The sequence below is a fragment of the Lipophrys pholis genome (genome assembly GCF_963383615.2).
Source record: "Lipophrys pholis genome assembly, chromosome: 19".
NCBI classification, from domain to species: domain Eukaryota; kingdom Metazoa; phylum Chordata; class Actinopteri; order Blenniiformes; family Blenniidae; genus Lipophrys; species Lipophrys pholis.
Genome location: NC_137647.1, coordinates 9,939,570 through 9,958,367, shown reverse-complemented (window position 1 = coordinate 9,958,367; position 18,798 = coordinate 9,939,570). Strand labels below are relative to the sequence as shown.

Sequence of the window (18,798 nt, the reverse complement as noted above, 5' to 3'; positions counted from 1 at the left end):
ACTTTATACCAAAACAAAAAAAAAAAGAAAAAAGAACCAACAACTATCGTAATGGAGACACACACCCAATTAATATCTACTTCACAGGTAAATGAAGGTAAATGACACTGAAATATACTAAAAGCACAACCCGCATAATGCTATAAAGCTTTGCTATGATGAGTGGACTCTTCCTTTTTCTTTCTTCTTTTACACAGCACTCTCTGGTGGGCATGTTCTGTATTTGCAGTGTAAACATACTAAACACACCCAGTGGACCACTCACACTCAAACAGGTTAAAAAGGAAAATAAACTTATTATTTATATATATATATACATATATATATATATATAATTGTCTTTTATATTACTCTGTTTCATGCCACATAGCTTGGGGGTTAGTAAGACAAGGACATGGAAGGAACTGGAAGTGCTTTTGGCCATTAAGTTGATTCAGTGGCGCAGTGAGCTGTCGTTACCTTAATGACTTACTTTTTATGTGTGTTTCTTGGAAAATGTATTAATCTGATTGTTTGACCAAGTTAAAGCACAAGACCCCTTCCACTTGTCATCTCTGTGTGGTAAATATGAAACAATCGCCAGTAGCCTGTTTATATAAGCTGTGTAGTTATAAACTGGACGTTGGTCTGTAAGAAACCAACAACGATTCCAAATACTACTTTTTTATTAGTTCAAACATTGAAAAATCAAAGGGAAAATCTGGCAGGCTATGGCTTTAGAAAGGTTTATGTGGTGTGGCTTGGTGACAATGCTGAACGATATCAAGTTTCTGTCTGATTGCTGACGAGCTTCTTGGTACTAACAAGACTGCAAAACCCAGAGCCAAAGAATTCTCCGGATTAGATTTCAGCTCATTAGGGACTCTTACTAAGCCACACTCGTAGTATTTTCATTGAGGGCTGAGAACTTGCACTTTTGTATCATCTACTACGTGACATGTTGACAGTTCCTTCTTATCCACAGAGGTCAGGGGTCAACTCACGAGTCCTCCACTTCACCTTTCCCGCGTCAAACCTTTTCATAAGCTAAAATATCCACCATCACAGAGATCGACCATCACAATCTTGCAGTAATTATTTAAAATGCACAGCAGGATTACTTTCTTTTTTTCTTTTTTTTTGGCACATGCACAGAGTACTTCAGTGCCCATTTGAAAAGTTACACAGAAAAAGAAAAAAAAAAATCAATAAATATCTTTCTAACCTGCAGAAGAAATTGTTAAAGACAGTTAAAGCACATAATTCATGTGTTTTTTGTGGTCGCTCAGGTTGAAAAGCTGGCAAGCTTATTATTGTAGGAAAAGAGTTAACTTCCACAAATTTATAGCCTCAAACAACAACAGAACATTTAAGAAGTGAAGCAGAATGAACATACCCACTCTGCCCTGGAGACTCTGACCCTTGAACCCTGACCTCCACCTATTTCACAGGTTGTCAACAACCAAGAATCACAGGCATACAAAACTAAGAGAAAGAAAAGGCCTCATTTGCTGTGTGGCGAGATTGGTTCAAATGTCATTTGCTTGTTAACGTTAGAGGGAAAAATGCGTGTGTGTTAATAAATAGGCTGAGACATCCAACATGCAGTGTTAATCCATTTGAAAAGCAAAGGTTTGGAGACTACCCAAACACAAATGTATTCGTTCGCACCCACAATAAATCTACTTCAAAAACAACTTGAAGCTTTTGTGGAATTGACCCGCTGCAGTGTAAAACTCATTCTCTCTTTTCCTGTAATATTCACATACAAGGGAGCTGGTATTTGTCTATTTTCAGTCTCAGGAGTTTCAATTTTTATTTGATGTTATTTATTCTTTTACATTCTTTCTTTTCTCCACCTTATTATTTCCCCAAACCCGAAGTCCCAGACAGTCCGTTGTCGGTGTGCACTGGAGAGAGGGAGGCATGTGTTTTAACGAACCTCAGCGATCATTTGCCTGTTCTCATTTCTTTCAGCACTTGTGTCCTTAAGCTGCCTTATCAAACGATGAACCCTCCCTCCCACGATCTGCATCATTCTCAACGTTCCTAAATGTACCTCCCCTTATTCTCCTGAGGAAAAGAACAAAAACAAAACAACAATCTTCTCTTCTCTGTCTCAACAATACAAGCATTCTGACAAAACCAGGGTTTGGCGTCCACCAGACCCCTTCTCTTCACCTCCTCTTTCTCCTCACATCCTTCCGCTCAAGTTATTTTGTGTTCCTCAGTTCTTTCGGTAGCGATTCTTTGGCTTCTCACCACAGCCGGTAGTTTCACAGGCTGACAGGCCGGGCTGCTTTCCAGAGTTAATGCTGCTTAGAAGAGCGGGCAGCTCGTTTGTGATTGCCTTCTCAATCTTTTCCAGAAGACAGCCTCCGATGTAGGAGCACTGAGCCGACAGCGGCTTGAAGTTGGTGACTGGGTTGACGCCGAAGAAGTCACGGTAAGCGTCGCGGTTGGGCAGGTCAAACTTGCTGACGTTGGTTTTGGCTAGGATGGATTTGAAAATGTAGAACTTGTCTGGCTCGTCCACGATCTCCTTGAAGACTAACTCCGGATCGCTGAAGAAGCTCATCTTCTCCTTGAAGGTCTGAACGTAGCGGTCTACCAGCAGGCCGTGGATGCGCACGCGGATGCCATGTTGGCGGATGAAGGCAATCTTGTTTTCCATTCGATTCTCAATCACCTGGTTCAGATCTTCCAGAAGGGAGATCTCCTCTTTCTTGAAGAGTTCGCGGCTGGTGTCAGGTGCATAATCGTATGGCCAGAAAGAGCTGACGTAGACGCGAGGCGGCTCGGTAACGTTGATGAGGGGAGCCAAGCTCCAAAAGAGTGCTCCGTAGACTCTCATCAGGTCCTGGGTGACCAGATTGTCTGCCTTATTCAGGATGATGCGGATCTGTGACTCACGACCCTTCAGCTGCCGGAAGAGCATCTCCAGCTCAAGACCAACGTCCAGCTTGGTGGGATCGAACACTACGAAGATGAGGTCTGCTCGGTCAATGAACCACTGGCACACATCGTTGAAAGGATAGCCTTAATGGAAGAAGAAATGAAGTTATAAATCCAGAGCCGTTTCGTGTTTTAATTCTGGCATTTGAAAAGGTGTAAAACAAAGGGGAAACCTTCACCTCGCTCCTGCTGCTTGCGGTTCTCAATTATTCCTGGTGTGTCGACAAAAGTCACTCGCTCCAGCAGCTTGTGGGGCATTTCAATGCCGATGAGCTTTTCCAGGAAAGTCTGGCCAAACTTCTCCAGGGGAGAGAACGAGCGGGAGCTGTCTGCCGCCATAACAATACCTTCAACCGAGCGGATCTTCTCCCCGTGCATAATAACAGTAAACTCAGAGGTAGTGGGCTCAGCTCCTGCAGGCCAAAATGGTTCAAGAAGTCATCAAAACATAAACCTTGAGAGTCATTGGTGCAATTTTAAGTTTATTTTATCGCTTCAACACCGGGTTTTAACGATAATATTGACTGTGAAAATGATGTGTATCATACCCGTGTAGAGCTGATAGGGGCTGTCACTCAAGCCCAGGAGGTAATTGATCATGGAAGACTTTCCTACACTCCAGGGTCCCAGAAACAGCACCATGGGCTTGGAGGTAATTTCACCATCTGTTGGGAGAGGAGATAACACACTGAATAGAATCTCAGGAAAATGTCTGAAGGTATTGAAGGAACCTTTTTTCTTTCATCCCAACAAAACGTTATGCAGTAATCAGGTCTGCTGAGATGCATATATAAAGTCTGAGAGGATCTGTTTCCAAAACTCTCAGTCTCATTCTCAATCCAGAGAACAAGGTTGTTTGTTTGTTTTTTCTCAGAAAGGGTTCAAAAATTAAAAAAATAGGCAAAAAAAAAAATAAAACATCAGTTGAAGCTGTTAGGAAGTCGTTTTTTTTAACAATACAAAAAGTTTAGTTAAATACAGCAGCCAAATCACACAACACACGATGGAGTGGTTACATATGTTGGCAAAAAAAAAAAAAAATAAAATAAAAATCAATAGTCTTAATGCCCTCAGGCAAAGCTGCATCATCCCAAGCTGCCATGTGTGTTGTGAGTGGACATGGTGTAGGGGGTTGGTTGGACGCAAAGTTTTGCAATGTAAGTCCCAAGCCAGAATTCATTTATGATGCAAATCTCAACAACAACAACCAAGAATTGACAAAAAAGAAAGAAAAAAAAAAAAAAGAAGAGGTATTTGTAAATCTTGGTGGCATTTAAGATGATCAATTCACTCCGAGCTGAACACTGACCACCCTTTCCCACCAGTGTCCCCTCCTCAAACCTGTAAATCCTTTTCTATAGCCAAAGCTGCACATGCAAACCCCCTCCATGTATCACATATATCACCCTAACAACACAAACCTTTCCTTTCATCTACAAATTGAATATCCTGAATATTTTGCACCTTCTTCCTCAGAAACTTCCCGCTCCACATTGTTCGATGCTTTCATTCATGGATCACTTTTATGCGCCTACCAAAGTGAAACATTCATGAAAAGTAAATGAAGGGTGAAAGGAAGGGGGCAGAGCCCTTCAGGCAGTGCCATGCACAGGTAAGCCCTGCCCACACCCACCTGTGGATGAGTCCCCCAGGGTTCGTCCGGGGTAGGCTGTTAGACGAGGGGAGTGGAGGAGACGGGGATGGATGGGAGAGAGCAGGCGGAGAGGGTGAGGTACAGAGGGGTGAAGTACAGGGGGTGAAGGAGTGAGGTTTCTACAAGCAACAGGGAGGGGTAGAGTAACAATGTGGGACAGAGATCCCGGCTGGAATCTAGATCCATATTTGACCTACAAAGTGTCAAACATGTCTGTCGACAGATGGATGATGTGCCTGTGTGGTCAGGTGATAAATTGGGGTTACTCTCTTATTAAAAAAAAAAACATTCATTTAGAGATATTGGACAATAAAAAGTCCGTTTATGCTAAGCCACAAGAGGGCGAGCTTCGTTTCCCTGTGGGAAAGTAGAGGTTCAGTGTGCAGCTTGGAGGTGAATTCACTGACAATAAATAGGGTGCAATTCAAAAACACTTTAACTACGATGTTACAAAAATATCCCTTTTTTAAAAAGAAAAATAAGCAAAATGTATTCTTCAATAAAAAAAAAAAAACCCACACACAACTTTATTTTTTTGTTGCTTGATAAACAATGCCACATTTTAAAATAGCCACAATGTTGAGACACTTTTTGCTGCTGTGTATCAGTTGATGGCGTAACGATGAGGCGCGTATAAAAACATGTCAACAAATCAGTCATTAAAGCAAGTCAGACTAAAAAATAAATGAAAATAAATCCACACGACATGACAAAGTGAAGCAAAGGGCAGACACAGCCAAATGTGGAGTGATACCTGAGATCTCGTGCTGCCTCAGCTCATTGTACTTGTAAGCCTGCTCCATCGGCTTGATGGAGTTGTGGTAGATATTTCGCAGTTTCTGTAGGGCAGCTGGAGGACAAGAAGATAGGGGAAAAACAAAACATAGCATAAATAAATTAGAGAACTGGATCCAGGAAAGGGGCACCACGACTTTGAGGGATAGCACCCAAAGACTACCAAATGTTAATAAAGCTTTTAAATGTTGTTTCCTGGGTTATTTTTTCATCTTGGTTTTGTTGGCCGAGTTACCTCTTCATAAAGTTAACTCTTCGTGAAGAATTTGCATACGACCTCTTAATTGTACATATTGGTGTCACTGTAAGTGATTCCATATGGGCAGCTTACTTGTAAGTGGTCGGTGCAAAACAAGAGCTGCTCTAACATGGTCAATTATCCCAATCAGAACATCCAAACAACATCTACAAAAATGTAAACAGAAAAAAATCCAATTGAATTACCTTTTGAGTCTAATTCAATTTTTTTTAGAATACAGTGATGGGTGGTGGCTGTCACAAGTGTTGCAAGTTTTGCAGGTTGACACGTAATAAAACAATCTTTTTTTGACTATACGAACATATTAAGACCACAACTAAAAGTATGGATGTTTAAGATGAGGTCAGCATATTTTTCTTTAAATCTAGAAAAAGATGCTTTGATCTTTCTGGAGTTTTTATAAGTTAAAAAGAGAACACTAAAGTTAAGAGACGCACACATTTCCAGAAGATTGGCAGTTAGTTGGTGGAACCTGTGGAACTTAATTGGTGTCGTTGGGTTCTGGGTATTTGACTGAGGTAAGACCAATACATGTGATGTCTTTTTCAGGAAACACTTTCATCTTTGGATCTCACCTGCATAGTCTCCTGCTTTCTCCTCAGCCGCAAGTCGCAGCGTCTCATCAATGTGAGATCTGTCTCTCAGGATGGAGGTGAGATCTTCCTCCCCTTCTGTGAAAACATGACAACAACGGCAGCATTAATACACTCTGGACAAAGTAACATATCTGTAATAGTCTGATAAAGGGATGATTCAAATAAAAAAAGTTGGATGATTAGTTTTTGAAAGTATTCTAGTAACAGTTCTAAATGATGTCTAATACTGAAGTTTGATGTGGACAGTCACCCAAACGTGTTCAGTCAGAGTCTCATACTGTATGATGACATTTGTGAATTTACAACAATCAATACACTGTATCTCAGTATGTTCTGGCCCCGCAGGGAATTTATCTGTAATGTGATGACATTTGATAACAAACACTGTGTGAGAGGTTTTGAATTGAATGCAAAGCAGACATTCACCCATCCTGTGAACATTATTCTGTTATTCGAGCTTTATGCTGTGCAGCCTTTTACTGTGTGATCTTTTGCTACAAAGAACCCGAACAAAGGCCATGAGAAAAAAGGGGGGAAATAATACTCGCTTCAATCAATTTTGCTTCTTCTTTGTAGTCTGAATGATCCGTTTTGGAGATAACAGTGCATAGCCCAACCTTGCATGAGCAATGCATCTGATTCAATGCCATATTGTGCAGAAAAGAATTTTTAAATCACAAAAACAATTTTTTTTAAAAAGTCAAACAAAGTAATTTAACAACTTTATAATACATGCACTTATGTTAAAACCTTTTAAAAGGTTACCCGTGAAAGGAAGGAGTGATTTCTTTTTAGGTACATGGAGTCGCTTGCATGTTTGCCCCCTGCATACGGGGCAAATATTTTGGGACACAGTGTCTTCCTCAATGACACTTGAACATGTGAAGTGAAGCAGCAGGAGACAGCAGCTCTCACGCTGTGGTCAGTAAAACTACACTGTAGCCCACAAACATGCTATGTAAAGTACCAACTGTATGGTTTGTGATGAGGTTAACATCATTTCTTTCAGTGGCATGTGAGCTGATGCTTTAAAAATTTGCCTACATTTTAATAATTAATACTTTTTTCATGAAAGTTGTAATATTTCAAGTATGTATGTCGATGAGACAGAGAGAGAGGGAAAAAAAAAATACAAGTACAACGGTCATCTCCACTTTTAAACATATCGGGTTACTTCAATCACAGCTGTTAGTACAATCAGCTCTTAATTTAGAAAGCAAATGCCGAAAATAAACAGACAAAGACGTGTTTGGCATCACCATGGGCTTAATAACAACAGCAAAGAAAAGACAGACACAGATAGGGACTTCCCCAGTTTCATAACAGGCGAGGAGGGGAACGCAGAGCCGGACTGAGTGTTCCCATCAGTAATATGCATGAGACAATGATGTGCAATCCTCTGTCTTTTCTCGTCTATTTTTAACCACCAATCGCAGAGCTGTCAGGCTGCAAGGCCTGTCCTTGTGTGCCCAGGCCGCAGAGGAGGCCCCCTATAACGCCTCCCGCCCTCCTCTGCTTCACACAAACCTGCTACAGCTGAGATGTTAGTGGGATGATGAAGATATCACTTGTATTCAAATGTGGAAAAAGAACCCGATGATCTGAATATTGTGAATGGTTTTTTTTTTCCCCAAAGCACATTGCATGCATTCTGTGGGCAAGCTATTGCTATTCCACAAAAGTATCTAGAAAAGCAGAAAGCATTTTAAACTGAAATTGAGAGTATTTCAAAATACAAATGATCACAAAATGCAAAAGATAACCAAAAGTGATTCATCGATTAGAATAGATAAAATTGTATTAAAAAAGTAAGTTAAGAAGAAGATGACAACAAATTATATAACCAAACTAAATAAAATGAACATGAAAATTAACACTGAAAAAAAAGAGACAAACTGAATTAACAACCAAATTGAAGGGATGCATCTGAAGCTTTTTTTCTTAAATGTTTCAACTCCTCTTGTCAACTCCAGTAACATTTAGGGATTCACTCATTTTCCTCACTGCCTTATCACTCCGTCACTTGTTTGATTGGTCTACACACAAAGTGATCTGGGTAATGGAAAAAAAAGCACAGACAAGACGGATGTTTTGCTCGTCTTTGTAAAAAAACAAAAAATGAGCTCCTGGTAGTATGTCGAGTTAGATTAAAAATATGTTTACTTAAATGTAACTTTTTCATCAAATATAGCCCACAAACACAAATAATATCAACATTACGCTTCTTAAAACACCAAAAATGTGTCTATATCTCATCAATCCAGAGATGGGCGATGACGTTGCTTTGTGCTCCTAATAATAAACTGCATCGCATTGTGAGAAATCCCAGCGCTCAGGTTGTGGCATCCTCTAGCACAACCTGGAGTAGCGCCACTGGCCATGTGGTCATTTTTTACATTTCTGGCCAGCATTCAGAATGACACGCTACCTTGGCCAAACTTATAGGTGCATCTAATGACCAGTCTGATCTGTTTGTTTACAAGCCTCAAGTAAGCGGCACAACTAGTCGAGTTCGAGTTTTCTAATTACTTAACGCCAGTTAAATAAAGCTATTTCTTATTCATTCAAAAGCATTGACAGAAGATGAGACTGCCTTACAGTTTGATACATAAATCCAAATGGAGCAAATCCGTCTGTGCACAGTGAAGAGACCTTATAAAAGTCCTAACCGAGGCCCCAAACGTTGCTTTTTTTGCTGCATGGTTGTCGCGACACACTGCTGGTTAACATGCAACGCAACCCTGCTGATTCTCTTCGAGTCAACCAACTAAAAATAGGCCCGTGCAATGTGGCTGCCAACACAGTGCAAGAACAAGAGAAACCGAAAGGTCAGAAACCAGTCTGAAAGAAGAGTATGAGTAATGCTGGAACCCTGAAAACGTGCACGAGCAGATCCACACGTGTGTCTAAGTTAGTAAGAGAAAAAGTACAAATTTTCATAGCAGATGATGCGTCAGGACATTTTAAACATTTGAATGCATTTATGACCAGAGGTATTTTACAAACCCCTGTGGCTCTTGGCACTCTGCTCTGGATTATTTGTGGGAGGAAGTATATGTGTTATTATATCGCATGTATGTTACAAATGGTTCTTTCAGATGTTCTTTCAGATTGATGCCTGCAAACCAATTTTTGTGGGAGGAAAATAAATTTACCTTTACGTTGACCTTTCATGCATGTGCATAAAGGAACAATATTCTGAGAGTAAGCTGGAAATATATAATTTAAGATGAATAATTAGCTTAAAAGTCACTGAATCAGATTCAGTCCAGGTTAGGATTACATAAACTTTAAAAACATTAGTGAACGACGTGATGTTTTGACGCTGTGTTATGTGGCAGTTAACTGAAGCCATAACGCGAAGTCAGGCACAGAGACGCAAACAGGAGTTAATTTCATCAGACGAAACTGGTTTTAACAGAAGATGATTGCGCCTGGAAGAGTTGTTTCAGTTATTTCCCCCATCAGACTATGAGGAATGACGCTGCCTGGAGTCAATGGTGACGGTACCTGCTCGGTACTGTGCAGAAAAGTTACTTCACCTTGTGTAACTTGACTCATCACTCTGAGGAGTCATGTCTTTTAACACATGGCCTCTTGAGTGGGCCTTAACTGCTGTGAACTTGTTAACACCTTCCAATCCAGTCGATCCCCGATGGAGGCCCTGGGACTGTACTCTGCAGAGATCAGAGAGGTAATGTTGCATGCGGCCTGCGACCCTTGCATCAAGGCACAAAATTAACCCTGCAGGCGCCATGGGAGTTGAACCCCGGACATCTGCGTCCGGGACCATGTGTCCTCGCTGAGCCCGTTGCCACACAACCCTCAATCAGTTTGGGGGAAACATTCTGGCGGCGTCGGCACATCCCGTAGGAATGTCGGTGATTTAAGCTCGCCGCTGCCTCGGGGTAAGTCATGCCACAACTATAGATGTAACGTAGTGCTATTCTTTCATCACAAATAATGTCACACAACCGGTTAGTGTGAAACATCTGTGCAAATGTAAAGATCTCATCTGCATGGAAATGTGATTCAGCTCTTGCTGCATATCATTAAACACGGCGAGAAATGACAAACTGAATAAAGAATTATTCTGAGAGAAATATTTGCTCAATTCATGCAACCAGAAACTATGTGTTGTGTTTATATATGTTAGTGTCCTAGTAAACTTCTGCAATCATATGTATTCACACAGTATATAATAGGCGTCTGTATATGTGTGAAACCCCCAGGATCATGTTCCGCTTCCAGCACTGTCGGGGTAAATTAGATTAAAGTGAACATGATGAGGGCAACGGGCCTGGAACCCCCACTGAAAAGGTTTATCCTGGGGATGTGGGGGGATTCAGGCCTCCGTAATTGAAGGCCAAGGGTTTCCAGTGGAGAGATCAATGGAGAGGGATTGATTTCATCCATATTTGAAGAGATCGGATGAACATTCTACATAACTCTTGATTTGTAGAATAAGGAAATAGTTGAACTACATTAATTATGTATAAATGCATTAAACTAAATGAACCTGTAACCCTAAAAATGCAAGTGAGTGTTGGACTCCTAAAGGGTCAGCGGTATTAGAGCAGTTAGCAGAGCGTGTGCAGGGTGTGGTGATAGGAGGCCACAGATGGCAACAGGTGGCACTGCTTGTGGTGCTAGTACTCCCCCGTAGTCAGAAATAGCCCTACAATGGGTCAAAGGATGGACAGAGGAGGGGTCAGAATGACTGACGCCTATTTTAAGGTTTTGACTCTTCGTCAGTCTGGAGACTCGGAGACGTTCACATCTCACAGACTTGGCTACATATTTCACAAGCTGGGCGAGTGAAAGGGGGTCTACAGTTGTGGCTTTTGACTAAGTAAATTGCAACGTTTCCTGGAATATTCTCTCAGCAAGTAATACAACTCGAGTATATTTGATTGCTTTTACACTTGCAAATACATTATATATATATATTGTTGATAAATCATTAAAGCAATCACATTGTGTTAAAAACTAAATCCACATCAAACTAAGGGTTCCACATTTATGAGACACAACAGTCTACGAAGTCACTGACAACGCCACATAAGGAGCAGGAACAGGCTCAAAGAAAGACATGAGGGCAAAGGCACTTTATGCTGAGGTGTTGATCTGATGCCTTTATCCCTGCTCTCCTGTTGTAGAGTCAGCAAAGGACATCAGGCGCCCTTGGGACTCGCGGGAGTTAGTCTTAAGGAGGTGTGCGCAGCGTTACGGTTTAGTATGACCGTATGTGTGTGTGTGTGTGTGTGTGTCGCTTCTACTACTACCCCCAGTGGGATGTCCCAGACATGCTGCGTGCCATCGGAGGAAATCACGTGGACACTATGCTCCTTTAACTTTCAATGTGCTCCCCTACCCCCCCGCCCCACAACCCACCCACCCACACCGTCTGCAGAGAGAGGAAGGCCAGAGATGTTATAACAGTACTGATGATGGATAGTATTACCACCAACTATAAACATACTCGTGTGAAGAACATTTCTAAGCTCCAAAAAGGCACAGATGTCAGTATTTATTTTTAAAAGTATAATTCAATGTGTATTTGTACATGAATAATCATGTAGCATGAGCCAAAACCAGCCTCCAAAGCATTTATAGCCTGAGGAATAATCCACCCTAGATGAGTATTTGGGAGAGTATTTAAAGAAAGGCAGAAATATTCCTTGTATTTTCACAAAAGTCTGCACTTCTTTTGCACTTTTGAGTCACAAATAAACTTGTTTAGAATAGAGTATCAGTCAGTTGGATTTCAAAGAATACTATCATGTGTTTTGTATCAAGTGTTGACCCAAATAAAAATGTGGAAATGAGAAGGAGTGTGAAATCATCTGGTTATTTATTAGCAAATCAAAACATTGCAGGCTGTATGGGGAAAAACTGAGGCAATGTCACTGTGAGGTATCAGCACTCCAAGCTTGTTAGATTCATTATTATGTAAAAAAGTGTGCTCACAGGGCCGAACCATATTCAAAAGAGAAAAACTCCTGACCACTGAAACAAGTTCTAACCTTTGGTAGGTTTCTAAAAAAAAACCAGAGAAAAGAAAAAAGAAAAATATGCTGATTGCTCTGTTTTCCTGACAAGTGTGATGAAATGATGGCGGATCAATTTCACATTCCTCTGGTGTTCTCTACAGAGTTAGCTATTTCACTGGAATTCCTCGTACCAATCAGTAACTGAAATATTTACACTCTTGGAAGCATAGAATTCATCAGTTTTACAGCTGAGCAAATCCTGCAGTTATTACAGTCATAATGCATGTATGCACTGCAGCAAGATGTCACTTCACGTTATGGCTACGCATTATGTTTCTAATAAATGAAAGACTGAACCACCAAAAGTAACCTGCACGGGCCTGATGGAAGGGTCAGAGCCACGGCCCCTCCTGCCTGGAGAATGCATGTCCCTAAAAGGCCAACTGCTGGGAATAAATTGTGATTGTGACCGTGCAGAGTGACAGCAGCTGTGCAGCATGTCTAAAGGGAAGCACAGGGCTGGGAGGGGTGAGGAGTCAGGAGGAAAGGAGGGCGGGAGGCAGGGAGAGTGGGGGCATCAAATGGTGGAAGGGAGGAACTGTAGTGGACAGTGTTAGGTTTCAGGAGGCCTTCCAATCTTAGACACCTGACAGCAGCCTGGAATATGAAGGCCTGGGTCCGGGCTGCCGAGCTGAACGCCACCCCAAGGACGGACAGGGGTGACAGACAAGGGTAACACAACGTTGCCAGTCCCGATTCAGACGCCAGTTCACACTTTCCTATTCCAGCACTAGTGGGTGATCACTTTTCTGCGACACTCAACCCGAGATATCCCATGTGATCACATTTATTGTGATCCAGGAAGTTATCTTCCTTCTATATTGCGTTATGTGTTCGTGTGACACGGAAATGCTGCCCATAAAAAGGAACATCTTCTCCTTGAACAGATTGAATAAAAAAATAAATAAAAAATGATGCAAAGAGACCAAATCAATGGATACGAAGAGAAAAGCTCTTCATTCAGGTTCCCACATGGCTGCTCTCCTCTCTTTAGTTAGACTTTCCATCAGCTGGTCCCATGCTTTAGGACAGCTGACATGCTGTCAGTCCACAGTATGAGCTGAGCGGCTTCGAATGATCCCGAACTTTTCCCTCTAAATAACTCGTCAAAACGTGATATGAACATTGGTTCATATATCAGAAGCCACTTGCATGATAGTATTTCATTTGTTTCTTATTTAAAAGACATGGGAAAAGATTAGGTCATAAGAAGGAGTCAACTAAGTTCATGATTAATAAATGGCGCCAGCTGTGTAACTACAAACTGGGACAGATTTTTAAATAGTCTTAGTGTTAAAGAAAGACCAGGGTAACATTTCCATCCGTCTATCCTTGGCTGGGGGTCTACTCTGCCTTGAAAAGCCAGTGCCATTCAAACTGCTCCTCATAATCGACAAGTAAATCCTGCCAGGACACTGCCTTTGGCCACATTACATCCTGCCCCCGATCAGATTATTGAAGAATCAATTGGATACTCAAGCGAGAGCCAACACGTACAACAATATTCATCACCCATTCTTTAAAACTGTCACCAGGTCACTTTCATTCACTTGCAGCACTTGTAAACAACCACATATAGTTCCCACAGTGCTAGAAGTAAAACAAGTTGTTTTACCAAAAACACCTACAAGTCTTACCTGCTGTGGCCTGCAAAATGAGCAGGGAGAGGAGACAGCAGATTGAGACTGTACCCTTCATGATGGCTGCCAGGAGAACTCTGATAGGCACACAGACTATATATACCAAGGCAGGAAGGTTAAAGTGCAGGCCGAGCAGAGAGGCGGGGCACCGGGAGGGCCAGCTGCTGGATGGACTGAGATGTGTGTGTGCTCGAAGTGTTACAGGAGTCACACCAGCCTCTACATGTACAGAGCAGCTGACTCTCCTTTTAAAAGAGGCTGCAGGTTTGGATTGGACATCAGTGCAAGACCAGAGTCTGTCCACTCACCGGTGGAGCAGCATCAGTCTGCCCATGCCAGTCTTGGTCAGAAAGTGTATGTTTGTTACTAAAACATCAAAACAGAATAGAAAAGACATGTTAACATGGACCCATGGGTCAGAGGCGTGTTGCAGCCAAAATGAATGTGGGTTAATGAAATAATAACATAATAACAATCCTCTTTTTTATACCAATAGTGTCTGTTTAGATTTTATTTTTGTTTTTTTTAAATCTATCTTTGGATAGAGTGGTCTCTGTCACTGTGTATTCCTTCAAAATAATGTTGAAAAAAGTCTATGATTTCTACAGCCTTTATCATTTTGTTCTTTTTTCTTTTTCAAATTTAGCCTGAGCCCTTGAGTTCTCATGGCTCACAATTGCAGACAACCTTAGCTATATTGTAGAACTTTCAATGGCATAATACATGAAAGAGCATTGAAATCAGTGTGCAGTAACACTAATAAAATCTTGATTGCAAATTTTTTTATTTTATTTCAGGGAGTAAGCGTTGATCCCCATGTACAAGACCAATTTCACTCACCTATCAGCAAGAACAGAAATCATTCAAATGACCATCATCTCTACGAACTGAAAATCTGTTCAAATTAAAAGGCGAATAAGAAGTGCACCACAGCATGCAAACCACACACCGAAAAAAAAAAAGTGCTCCACAATTGCAGAGCTGAATGAAGATTCAAACCGGGAAGACTCTCGCCATGAGATGGAGGTGTTAAAGTTAACCATCACACAGCTGTGTAGCCAACATTATTTTGAAAGGTGCTTGTTTTTCTCTTTTGTATTTCTTGATCACATGCCTCCTATGATGTTTCAAGAAACACGCATTATGTAGAGCTTCTGAAAGAACTGCCAAACCTTCACCAGTAAGCAAGTAAGCAAGACCCAAAGCTCATTCAGCAGCCATGCTGGTGGAATGTGTGTGTGTGTGTGTGTGTGTGTGTGTGTGTGTGTGTGTGTGTGTGTGTGTGTGTGTGTGTGTGTGTGTGTGTGTGTGTGTGTGTGTGTGTGTGTGTGTGTGTAAAGAGAGCGAGAGAGAGAGGGATGAGGGAGCCGGGGAGAGGGTATGTCTGGAACATAAAGAGCCCTGACTCAGCCCAAAATCCCCGACACTGCTGAACGCTAGGAGGATTACTACTTTATCACACTCAAGCAGACACAGTGTGGTGAACATAATCTCACAATTCCTCGGGAATCAACATCTCGACTGTAAATTAATCCCCAAACATGGCAGGAGTTTCCCCACTCGAGCATGTCCATCCCAAATAGTGTGTCCAAACCTCACAGCATGTTCAGTATTGAGCGTAAAACAGCCTTAATCCAGAGGACATGGGAGAGGGGCTGGATTTGTGTATGTAAATCTGTGTTTCTCATGAGTTTTTCATTCTTTGTCAATGCCAAGCGACAAATACAAATTACCATCCTTCTCCAAGTTGACCCTGTTAATGGCGGCTTTGGAAACCAGCAGCATCTAAACCTGTTTCAGTCATGAACTCATTACTGATGACTATTATGGAATTAATAATGTAGATTATTGATTGTTTGAGTTTTTTTTGTTTTGTTTTGTTAGCGTATTGCTTGTCCTACATGGAAACATTTTGAGTTTCTGTCTCTTTGCTAATTGAGTTGACCAGTGGAGGAGTTCCTCATTAATTCATACCTGCAGTTACAACACTGTAACAAGAGGTCAGACTGTTTTCATACTACCCATCAAAACAACATTAGTTTTCTTTTTAATCACCTGATTGATGCAGGCAGCAGGTTTGTGGACTTTGTAGGAGTCCAGAAATCTGTGGACAAGAGCAAACGAAAAAGACATCAAATTCTGATACAGTATATCTTTTTTTTTTCTCCAATTTTGTGAATCCGTCATTAGATTATAAGCTATAGGCCGGAGAGTTGTTTATTTTAAGACATTTTCTTGACGAACAACTACTTCGGAGAGCTAAGTTATGACTTCCTCTCAATTCTGATCATTTTGATTGTCTCGTCATATAAAAATTGATGTCACATTGTTTTGAAAAACTACTGTTCCTCCCCTGTAACTGTATGTCTTTCCACGTTTATACTGACACCTAAATAACATCGTAACACTTGAACACAGCGAGGAGAGGAAAAGTGAAGAGACATTTTCATTTGAGTCATAATTCATCAACACCTTGCAGGCCAGGAAAGGACATCCCATACAATGCCTACTGAGACGTACTAAATGAGTGAGACAAGTAAAGAGTAACATAACAGTAAAGAAAAGTAAGAACTTTTTTTTAAAAGAAGTAAATAGTGACTATAGATTATTAAAGAGCTGATGTGTACCACATATTCTATCTATATATGCAACTTCAGTTTAGTTGTAAAACTATCTCTGACCTTGATGGGACAGTCTTTTGTTTTTTTGTTTGTTTCTTCTAAACTTACACAAAAACAAGAAAAACAATGTGTTAAACGCCAAGAGTTTCTGGTAGAATTGAAATATCCTAGACGACACCCACAGTGGAAATGTTCCATTACCAAGCATTTTAGAGCGTCCTGGCAAAGTGTGCAATGACATCAAACCTCTTCCGCACTGGTTAGTCTGTAGTTTACATTATTGACCAAATGCTAAACAGCTGGACACCGAAACCAGGAGTACCTGTGGGTGAATGTGTGAGGGTGTGAACACGCTGCTGGGAATGAATCAATGTGTGTCAGCGGATGACGGCAGGAGATGCCACCTACTGTCCCTGGTGTGCACTTTAGTCGTCACAGAGTAGACGGTCAGTCTTAATTTAGCTGCTGAGCACGAGAGAGAGGGAGGGGAGGGTGCTGCAAAGTCCCATCCACCAATCAGGACCAGACACTTGGACGTCAACCATACCGCCGGAGTGACGGCAAACTAGAAGAATTAAGAGACATTTAGCAGGTTCAATGAGGTGGTTTTCAAAGTGAAATATTAATTTGGCATTTAAGAAAAAAAAAAAAAAAAAAAGACACGGAGAAAGGCCAACATTTTAAAAAACAAAGTACAAACTTTATTATTCTGTCTTTACAAAGGCACAAGCCTCTTTATCCCCAAAACATTTCTCTTGAAAAAAAAAAGACAAAATAAACAAAACAACAAAGAAAATAGCTTCTTGATGACCATACGCAATGACAGGTTTAACATGTACAGAGAACAAACAAACAGAGAGAGGAGACAGGAGCTGCAAAATGTGAAAAGACAAAAGATATAGACATATAAAGACAGTAAAAAGTTTTTTAAAAAAAGCGGGGCAAACAGGACAGGATGTGGGAGGACCGGACATGGAGGGAAAGTGGGGATACACAGCTGTGCGGTTTTCACGTTTTCCACTCATCACCTCAAGAGCTTCAACTGAGGAGACGCCCCTTCGTACAAAAGAAAGAGGCAAACTCCAGTATAGTACAGTAAGTGCTTAGTAATCTTCACCCCGATTAGCGATCCCCGGGCCCGCCCCTCTTTACCTTGATAATCTGATATGTCCACACAATGTTAACTAACACACAATAGCTTGGTGCATGGCAACAGATGGAAATAAACCAACTCTGAGATTCAGCAGAAAACGTAACGCTGAATAAAAATAAAGCTCCACAAGGAGCAGAGGATGCAATATAAAGAGAAGTACTGAGCAAATGTCCCACGATTCAGTTCCACTCATTTCAGTGCAGCTGACATCAATATCTTTTAAAGGGTAATTCCATGACAGACCACGAAGTGTGTTCAACGTTCCCCGCGAAGCCGTTCAAAGCTCCGTCTATGCATTGATGCAAAAGGGATAAGACTATTATTAAATGCAATGTTAAAAATTGCAGTGATGTGTCAAAAGCACTGAATGAACCAAATCTCTAAACACGCGCTCAGTTTCAGCTGAAATTGAGTAAAATATTATGGAATGTTAACATTTCTTTGAGGATTTTTTTTTTCTCCTTCATTTTTACATCCCATACCCTAACAGCAGACGTTATGGGTGAAAAACAGTCTCATGTTTATGTGTAAAATCTACTTAATGTCCATTTTGATACAGGTTTTTTGAAGACAATACATTTTAAAAACAACTTGAATGGAATTAGTATCGTTAGCAACCTTCTTTCTGTTTTCCAGGAGACATCATCAAGACATCGAGACAACAGAACTGGGATTATACTCTCCAACACACCGCGGGTGTTTACAGGCCTGACAGGAGAGGGTGAAGCGAAGGATTCCAGTGGCCACCAAAGGGCTGACATAAAGTGTAACACACCCCACGGGGAGGGGGGGGGGGGGGGGGGGGGGGTGTGTGTGGCTGCGTTAAGGCTGGCGTCACAGTGCCTCGCGGCACCCGCCGGCTGTTAGTAAGGCAAGCCAAGCCGCCGCCTCCCGCCGCTACATGTCTTCAAATCGCTCTGCCAACCGAGAGTTTCAGGCAAACGAACACGTAAAGAAGGAAGATGTAAGAAACGTGTAAATAGCATGATACAATAAGACACAAAGCGCACAGAAAAAAAAAAAGAAATGCATAGAGCACGTGTGGTCTGCCCAGTCACCTGCATGGCACATTCAAACAATGACCGGGCACTTT

At 41.4% G+C, this 18,798-nt stretch overlaps 1 protein-coding gene across 2 annotated transcripts; it reads right to left on the bottom strand.

Annotated features, from left to right (window-relative positions):
* Positions 1-1,121: 1,121 nt before the first annotated feature.
* On the bottom strand, positions 1,122-14,004 carry srl (sarcalumenin). Of its 2 annotated transcripts, XM_080487587.1 has the most exons (7): positions 13,929-14,004; positions 6,218-6,313; positions 5,343-5,438; positions 4,568-4,603; positions 3,483-3,599; positions 3,114-3,347; positions 1,122-3,018 (listed from the first exon to the last, which is right to left on the bottom strand). In XM_080487587.1, exons 1-7 carry the CDS (start codon positions 13,987-13,989, stop codon positions 2,207-2,209), a joined length of 1,452 nt encoding a protein of 483 aa, XP_080343713.1. In that variant the 5' UTR covers positions 13,990-14,004; the 3' UTR covers positions 1,122-2,206. The 2 variants fall into 2 exon arrangements, with proteins under 2 accessions (XP_080343713.1, XP_080343714.1); XM_080487588.1 differs by lacking the exon at positions 4,568-4,603 and having other exon boundaries at positions 13,929-13,998.
* Between the last annotated feature and the right edge of the window lie 4,794 nt (positions 14,005-18,798).

Bases quoted from the DNA above. Each gene is read 5' to 3' on its own strand.
- srl (XM_080487587.1), bottom strand. From the start codon at position 13,989: ATGAAGGGTACAGTCTCAATCTGCTGTCTCCTCTCCCTGCTCATTTTG. The intron at 3,600-4,567 runs GTGGGTGTGGGC...CTCTCCCAACAG, and splicing joins CCTGGGGGACTCATCCACAG to ATGGTGAAATTACCTCCAAG. The intron at 3,019-3,113 runs GTGAAGGTTTCC...TCTTCCATTAAG, and splicing joins CCGCAAGCAGCAGGAGCGAG to GCTATCCTTTCAACGATGTG.